Here is a 9,252-nt window from a genome sequence, read left to right on the forward strand (position 1 = left end):
GATGGCGATCAATTTTATTGTAGGTAATCCTGTATCTTCATTTAACATCCTATTCTTTCAACACTTTTTTGTAAAAGTCACTCCATCTTATGCTTGCCAGTTTTTTTATGAGCTGTTGTCACTGCTGCTTCTGGATCATCATACATAAGTTAATGCATGAGCGTGGTACTTGACCTCTGTATTTAATAGTTTTTGAATACAGAATTCTGTCATTCATCACTCAGTATCGTGGAAATATTAATTGGACTTGTCAGGACAAAGTTTTCCCCCAGTCCATGTAACAATCTGTCCTGCTGCTGCTGAATTGCACCACTCCGGCTGTGGCTCAGCGTTCAACAGGCAGCCGGCCAGCACTGGTCTTTGGAGCTTTAAGTGCTGAGTCCTGCTTCCAACTGAAGTGCCTGAGGCGCCATCTGTGAGTTAAGGAGCGCGAGTCGTTCAGTGTCAAGGATGTTGAAGGTAATTAGTTTGAAGTATTGATGGAAAGTATCTACATTGCAGTGTTCATTTGGTTTGTCTTTCAGGTACTTTTGCTATGCCTGTTAAGCTATGTGAATTGTTCAGCTAAGGGAAGAATACTGTGGCCCAGTTTCATGACATTTTGTCACACAAGTAGAGGTGTGATGGACTTCTTATTGTACATAAATATGAAGATTATGTCAACTGTACCTTGCTAGAAAGAACCCAAGATTCATAGAATCATATAATGGTTTAGGTTGGAAGGGACCTTAAAGATCATCTAGTTCCAACTCCCCTGCTCTGGGCAGCGACACCTCCCACTAAGTCCAGGCTCCTCAAAGCCCTGGTTTATAATGGTACAGTAATTCTGGAATCCTTGAGAGGCCCTTGTTCCCTTGTTTTTTTCCTCAGTATGCACACTTAATCCTTTCAGCTGCTTAGTATATCAACAGTGCAGTGACACTACACTGGGAATATGATTTGGGAAGCTGACCTGTGCTGCCTAACACTACCTTAGATGGCATTTCCCTACCTTGTGTATCCTTTTTGTGTACACGTAAAATCATCTGTCTGCTGGTGCTCCAACAAACAGCATATTCTCTTCCCTTGCTTGGAGATGACAAATTAACTTCCCAAATTCAGCTGCACAGCAGCACATGAAGCTTTTCTGACAGAAAAACCTCAAAACGCGGCACCGCGCTCCCCCTCCGCGCTGACCTGCTGTGCCGGTGGGGCCTCAACGCTTCCAATCTTAAATGTTGTGTGCTGGAAACTAAACGGCTCTGTGAATGTGGCCTAGTGAGCAGCTCTGAGGTTCTGCTGCTTTTGTACGGTTGCAGTTTTAACTGTTGTTTTTTCCAGTTAGGGAGTGTTAGGCAAATAATACTTCGATGACAAACATGAACCTTCACTTATCCTAATAAGTTTCTACACAGAACGCTGCTGTTGTCTCTCTCTATGACGAGGAAAAGGTTACCACCCTGCACTAGTTTTTTACGTTGCACGGTTAAGCAGATTTTCCTCAGTGAACGTACGGCGGGTTTCCCAGGTTTACTGAAAGCAGAATTTTAAGCAAACTAAGGAAGGAGCTGGCCAGCGCGAGCCCTCCGCGCCTGAACTCGTGTCCCTGCTGGTTTGCTTTCCCTACCGCCACGCAAACCCTCACCGGGCCCGCCCCTGTCAGTCAGCTTCCCGCCGCCGCCGCCTCAGCCCTCGCTCCCTTCCCGCCTCTCACGCCGTGATGTCACTTCTGAATCCGGAGCGGCCATCTTCAGTGAGGGCGCCGTCCCGTCGGAGAGCGCGGCGCGCGGGTGGGGGGGTCTCTCCCCGCGGCTCCCCCTGTTCTCCTGCCCTTACGCGACATGGCGGCGCTGGCTTCAGCGGCGGGCGGCTCTGGCGCCTGCGCGCTGAGGCGGGGCGGCCCCATTGTGCGGCGCTGAGGCAGCGCCGCGGCCTGTTCTGCCGGGGATGGAGGACGGCGGCGGGGCGGGAGCGGCGTCCGCGCCCCCGGGGGTCCCCGCCGGCCTCTCGGCCTCCCAGCGCCGAGCCGAGCTGCGGCGGAGGAAGCTGCTGATGAACTCGGAGGAGCGGATCAACCGCATCATGGGCTTCCACCGGCCGGCGGCGGGCAAGGGTGAGCCCGGTGGCGGCGGTGTGAGGGCTCCCGGCCGCGGGGCTGGCGGTAACGTCCGGCTGCGGCCTCCTCCTGCCGTAACCGCTCCCCGCAGTCTCCCCGTGGGACAGGGCTCCCAGCGGCTGCCCCTTGGGCCCTCGCTGGGATCGTTGGTTTCAGGGATGCTTTAGGTGAAGCACGACCTTCTGCGGTCCTCCAGAGACCCGCGGATAAAATACTTCTGTCATCAGAAATGTGCCCAGATCGGGTCTTGGGCCTGTTACTGTTCTTACATAGCGAGCACACAAGATGTCGTTTTCCTTCACGTAGTTTTTCTTCGTTGAACAAACGATGAGCCGCCCCCACGTTTTCATTCAGTAACTGCTTGCTGTCATAGTTGTGTTTTTATAGCAAAGTTTTCTCACGTTTGGATAATAATGAGCCATTGAATGTTTGTAGTTGGCATGCAGAATTTTCTTGCAGATTCATAGGTAGGTCACTTATCTTTCTGTACAGACTTCGAGGAGGCTGACTGTCCTGTCAGGACAGAGTTGTCAGATTTCAGTTTTGAAGGGTGCCTATAAGCCATGAATCGGTCTCCTTGAACACTGAAAAATACACTGAAGTGTTGGTACCCCTCTCTGGTAGGACCGGACCTGTTCTGCATGCCCCTCCATTTGGTTTGTGCTCTCTGTCATCACCTCTTTCGCTGTAAGATGAGGGTTTGGGGTTCAATACAGAACAGGTTAACACTGCTTTGCCTCTGACAATAAAGAACGTGCCAAAGTACTGCTCATTTGTCAGTCTCTAGTGCTCCTTCTGCGTGATTCACTTTCTTTGAATCTTTGGGGGTTTTTATGTTGCTCCGGGTATTTGGAACAACATCTTTCCTCTTGTGCATGCAGTGTTGTTGCTTAAGGAAGTCCAATGTTTTCACTTCTCCATTGCTGACTGACAGCTTCAGCTTCCAACCTGCATTGCACAGCTGTCTCATGTCTGCCCCATTTCCAAAGAGAGCCCTGCATTGCAAAGCGTGTGGTACACGTAAGGTTCTTTAGGCTGGTGGAGAGCAGATAGGAGCCTGCTGAGTCTAGTTTGGTAAGAGCATAATTTTGGTGAAGCTGATGGGCGTTTTCAGTCCGGTCCATGCTGTGCTCTTCCCTTTTCGTTATCATCATCTGTGGTGTAATCAAAGTCTGTGTGTAAACTTTTCCTTTGATATACAGGTAGGTTGTGTATCAGCTGAGCCCATTTCTTTATAAAATGGGAATGCTTGTATTCAGGTATGTCGGATGGCTTTGTGATTAATAATTAGCACATTTATTAATCATAAATCTGTGGTTTCACTTTGGAAGCAGAGACATCAACCCAAGACCCCAGTCCAGTATGGCTAAAGCGTTGTTCTATGTACCCGGTATGCATAACTCTGTATTCTTGTTTCTCTTCTTTAGATGATGAAAGTCACACCGAATCAAAGCTTCAGCATGAACAAGAGAAATCAAACTCCCTTCCCATTCCTTCAGTTTCCAAGCGAATTGTGCTTGGTGATTCTGTCTGTAACATGGCAGGCACGGCTGACCATGCAGGCAGCATGGTAGACCTCAAAGGGGATAAGGACTTGTTCAGTAAAACTCCAGAGCTTGTCAATGAGGGTACAAGTGAGCTCCGTCACCGTAACAGAGGGGAACTGCCATCTGAAGCTGCACCACGGCCATCTAGACATGGATTAGAACAGTACTTATCCAGATTCGATGAAGCTCTGAAGCTGAGGAACCAGCTGATGAATGAGAAGCCAAGCCAAGAGAATGGGAATGCAGTGGAGGAGTTTGACTCTTTCCGCATTTTTAGATTGGTGGGATGTGCTCTGCTTGCCATCGCAGTCAGGGCTTTTGTGTGCAAGTACTTGGTGAGTTCAGGGAAATAATCAAGCCTATTCTGTTTTGCTAGTTTACTGCAAACTTACTGTGAAATACCCTTTATCTAGGGCTTAAGTTTATCAGTAGTGACTGAGTTGGGAACTTCAGGCACTCTTTACATTTCCAACTGTATAAAACCTAAAAAAAAAATCTCTAAATTCTTTGAGATGAATCTGTGTTACCTAACACAGCCACTATATAACAGCTGAGAGTAGCACATGTTTGATCCATTGCGTTTGAGGAGCAGAAGCACTTGAATACTTGTAGCTTAAGTCCCCTGCAAGTTTATTCCTGTCTTTGTGAGCATGAGTCAACTGCTCTTCTAGTTTGGAGTCTACAAAAGAATAATTGAGTAAAAATAACAATAGCTGTTCCAAGATAAGCAGATTCTACTCATTTATCGGTCTTCTGAGAAAAGTAGTTCCTCCATATTCCAGGTATCTGCCAGTTCATCATACAGAGGTGTGTGGCTGGTGGAGCCTGCCACCTCCTGGATCACTAGGCTCATTTTTACATGCTGCTGTACGCTTCTGCGATTTCAGGTTTTTAGGCTCAAAGAAAATAAGGCAGAACCTTATTTTTGATGTGTAAATTGTCTACTTAGGTTTGTAGTATTCAAAAATACTGTTTTTATTGTCCACAAATTATTTTTTTACCTAATTTTCTTTTATGACTTGGGAAGCATTAAATTTCTGTATTTGCTTAGCTATTACTTCTGACCAAGTTAATTTTTGTATATTCTTTTCTTTTCCTTCAGTCAATATTTGCACCATTTCTTACTCTACAACTTGCTTATATGGGACTGTCCAAGTACTTTCCAAAGGTAAAATATTTTTTCAGAATTAGGTCAATTTTAAATGTTTTAAATTTAAACTTGTGCTTAGATTGTAGTGTTTTAGAACCAATGCATGTTAAATATGCTTCCCTTGTTTTAAACTGTAGAATTGAGAGTTACCAAATGCTTATAGTTTATACTACTTTTTAATCTTTCCAGATTAGTAAAAATGGTTTTTAAAGTTGCTGTGAAAATGTGGACTAACAACTTATTTAGCTGTAGCCTGATTAAAAGTATCTGACTGGGAAATATCTTTAGGAAACTTGCTTTTCTCCTAGACTGTGCTCTTCTGTGGTTACTGCTTGCTCTGTCAGCAGTTGTTTTGCATGTGATACCTGGATGAAATTTGGGAGGGTGTTCGTTAAAAAATGAGGCAGTCCTTGGGTTTTTAAGGGCTCTGCATTCCATTGCTAGTATCAGTTTAAATGACGACTTGAAATGAGACATTTATTTGTGTGTGAAACTTGCTGCTTATTAGCAAGATTTGCTATATCACTTGTTTTATATATTTACACCAGTTAATTGTGCTGAAGTGTTTGTTTGGTTGATGATTTTGTCAGGTCTACAGTGCAAAGCGGGATTGAATCATGAAAATTTGCATTTTAAAAGGAATATTAGATTACCTGTAGAAAATCAGAATAAATCAGCAGTTCTTTTGTAGTTAACTGTATCGTTGAAAACTAAACTTCATAGTAGTCATTCTAAGCTGGTATGTCACAACACAAAACAGTAGAATTAGCCTTAGACTTGCACTAGCTCATTTGCTAGATCTTTTTGATCTTGTTTCTGCTGTCTTTAAAATCAGCTCTTCAGTTTCAGAATTTAAAGAGGTAGTTCCTTTCCGCTTGCTTTTACTGCATTTTTAACAAGATGAGGACAATCAGCTTGTTATCCTTCATTTTTCTCTCATGATACTTAGAAAGATTATTGAAAGCTTAATTTAGATTAGATTAAATTAAGATATCCAGCAAGTATCATCAAATTACCAAAATTTTCAGCTACTCTCACCTTTTCCTGCCTGTCAGACTTTGCACCCTTGGGATTCCTCATCTTAAAGACAGAAGAACAGCTTTCAAAAGGGTTTGGGGCATTTCACAGTTCAGAGGAGAAAACTGCTAAATGGAGTCATACTAAAATAGAAAGAAACAGTTGGTTTTCAATTCTAAATCATTTTTCTGTGTTAGAAAAGTAACAGTATTTTTTGCCAAGTAGTGTGATGAGATTAGTCCTGTTCTGCCAGTGGAGATGCCTGGCTTGGCTTCTTACACCCAGATTGCCCTTGTCTGGGACTCTTCCCAGTCAGGCAGAAGCTGCTGCACAGCTCTGCTTTACAGCCTGCTTGGAGTGCCAGCGTGAAGCGGGCATGATATCTGTGATGAATTTTATCTGCTGTTAACCAGCCTCCCACTCAGCTCCAGTGGATCCATCACAGCATGCATCTGTAGCTAGGATAAGTGTTGTGAATGCTGGAGCGTGTCTGGAGAGAATCAATCCAAACCTGCTGCTCTTATCGATGAACTTGGGATGTGCCTGGCTGCGTGTGAAATTGGCACAACGTTTGTGACATGTAAAGCAGAATTGGATTATAACAGAAGAACTAATGTAATACTGGTTTTTTTTTTTTTTTTTCCTTTTAGTGTGAGAAGAAGGTGAAAACAACAGTATTGACTGCTGCTCTTTTACTGTCTGGAATCCCTGCAGAAGTGATTAGTCGCTCCATGGACACCTACAGCAAAATGGGAGATGTTTTCACAGACCTTTGTGTCTATTTCTTCACTTTTATCTTTTGCCATGAACTTATTCTGTTTTTTGGTCCTGAAGTACCATGACGGCTGTAGAATTCAATGCAGTAGTTACACTAAAGCTTTCTGGACTGCATTCCTTTAACGTCTGACTGTGCAGACAGGTTTAAACCTTCATTAGATTCTTACCTGTTCGAATGCTTGAAAGGAGCCTTAAATCCAGTCATTTTGAGAAAGGAAGAGCAGGGTCCCAGACTGCCAGTTGTATTGATTCAGTTTATTTAAACACTGTGTCTGCCTGTTACAAATGTGAAGAATAGGATGCAAGTGTCAGTGGATGATTTGTTTGCTTTAGTTAGATGATGCCCTTCTCAGCCTCCTTCATAAATATTCACAAAGCTCCCTTTGTTCTTTTCATTGAGAACAAAGAGAAGAGAATTCCTTTCAGCAGAACCATATATATATATATATGTATCTCCACTATGACTATAGCTAACAAGAACTTCTCATTTTGTGGTGTTCCTATTTTTTTTTAAGAAAGCTCTAAGTAAAAGAAATCCCTGTATTCTGTCGTTCAAATTCAGAATGTTGAACCAAGTGGGTGCTGCTGGAGAATGTTGGTGAAACATGCCACTGTTGTCCTAATCCTTGCCTTGCTATACATTATTTGTTGTGGTTGTGATTAATTTCATTTGATGATTATAATGCAAAACAGCTAAGCAAAGCCACCAACAAAGTCCTGTTGCTTACAAATGTCAATCAAAAAGTAGGAAGAAACAAAATTGTTCATCTTGCCTGTTTGGGGAGTTTCTAGCAACCTAATCCTAGTGTAGCTCATACGCGTGCTTTCATTCTGGTGCCTTTTCTTTATTTTAACAGCTCACCTCATGAAAGGAAAGTTGTGTATGTTGGCAACCAACCTGCAGTATCGAATGTTTGCTCTAGTGCATGTAAAACTTAAAAGGGAACCATTTTTTTCCTAGCTCCTTGCAGGATTGCATAAGACAACTTTTAATATGATGTTAATTCCTGCAGTTTGTCTCTGGTTATTACTAGATATTTGCATGTAAACAGGATCTTAATTGCGGAGGAGTTCTGCTCCTGCTGCGTAGTCCTACAACCCAACAGTGCAGAGTCTTTGATTCAACAGAGCTATTGATGGTAGTGGTTTTGGGGTGTTTCTGAAATTGCCCCAGTGAAATCATAGTAGCCGTTCCCATTTAAATCCTGTGTACCACAAGTGACAGTGAAATAAAAAATAGTGCTTTGACTTGACTCCCACATGAAGATCTATGTATGAAGGGAGAATAGCATTTTGTATTTTTTTTTTCCTGTGGATATCCAACCATGTGGGTGAAAAGAAGACAAGCACAAATGAATCCTGTCGCTGGATAAAGTAGCGAGCTCACGAATGGTCTTGTTTTCAATCTCATGAGAATTTTGCACAGTAAGAGGAAGGAAGTGTCATTCCAAATAGTCAGCTTAAACACTGATAATCTGTGAATATTTCTGTTGAAGCTAAATTCGATATTGCTTTCAACTTGTAGTTTATCTAGTTAACCTGTTTATCTTGGTTATTTGTCTGCAGATTTTTTTTTTAGGGAGCAGAAGTGTTTGATTATGCCTGTTTCAAGTAAATAGACCTGCTTTCTGCTTCATCTTTTCTGTTCAAGCCTCCTGCTGTAATTTCAGCAGTGCATTCCTGACTCCTAAGTTAGATATATGTTTGTTTGTGGCATGAAAACAAGAAGCTTATGTTTTGATTTGCCGATTTTCTTTTTTTTTACTGATTCTTTTACAGTGAGTATCATGTCACAGGTGTCCAAGGCTGGGCTGCAAAAGATTCTGACTTAGGTCTATTAGCAGAAATATTTATTTGGAAGCTTTACATTTGTTCATATTAAACAGGAATTTCAGCAAATTGAAATAGTTGTCATATAAATTAAGGTTGAGATCTGTAAATAATGAGTTAGCTCAAAAGTGACACTTGTTCTCTCTGTTTATACACCCAAAGGTAATACAAATAAATTGCGAAAATACTGTCTACTAACATCTGCAAAAAGCAATGAATTTTTAATGCTCAGCGTGAAGTTTTTAATCCTCATAGCTAATTGCTAGGAAAAGACCTGACCCACCTGCTGTATGTTCACTCAACCCCTTCCACCACCCTTACACGTGAGGAGAGGTGAAGCGGGTTTTCTTCTCAAGGGGTGAAAGAAATGGTGCTGCGACCCCAAACCTCAAACTTTTCAGCCCATAAACACTTGGGGTTTTTTTCTGATTTTTTGGGTGAGTGGGCACTGCGTCCGAGAGGCTTCTTCCCCTCGGGTCAAGAAATGAATCCCTTATAGTCCCATTTTATCTCTGTTCATGTACATAATTCCATTTGATGTTTATTGCCGAACTGATTGTTTTTTATTAAAAGTATATTTGTTACCCCCTTCCTCGGCGCTTTGTCCTGGCTCGGGACGGGGCTTGTGATGCGCGGTAAACCCTTTGCACCGGGAATCCCGCCTGGGCAGGGCAGCAAGGACGGGGCCGAGGCCTTTGCCCAGGCCGCTGCCATAACCGGGGCGGCGGGCAGCTGCCCGTTCCGCCGCTGCGCCCTCCGGCCGCCAGGGGGCGCCGCAGCCGGGCGGCCGGCAGGAAGGGCGGCGCGCCGCAGCTTCCCGCCGCGCCTCTCGTTGT

General features: G+C 43.5%; 2 protein-coding genes across 2 annotated transcripts in view; one reads left to right on the forward strand and one right to left on the reverse strand.

Moving 5' to 3' along the window:
* Positions 1–9,252, reverse strand: part of SAR1B (secretion associated Ras related GTPase 1B) — a 186,680-nt gene that overhangs the window by 41,539 nt on the left and 135,889 nt on the right. The window lies entirely within an intron of this gene.
* On the forward strand, positions 1,920–8,997 carry CAMLG (calcium modulating ligand). Its single transcript, XM_082490066.1, has 4 exons — positions 1,920–2,092; positions 3,523–3,977; positions 4,745–4,810; positions 6,460–8,997. Exons 1-4 carry the CDS (start codon positions 1,927–1,929, stop codon positions 6,649–6,651), a joined length of 879 nt encoding a protein of 292 aa, XP_082346192.1. The 5' UTR covers positions 1,920–1,926; the 3' UTR covers positions 6,652–8,997.

Source organism: Vanellus vanellus, assembly GCF_965231255.1.
Source record: "Vanellus vanellus genome assembly, chromosome: 13".
Lineage (NCBI taxonomy): Eukaryota > Metazoa > Chordata > Aves > Charadriiformes > Charadriidae > Vanellus > Vanellus vanellus.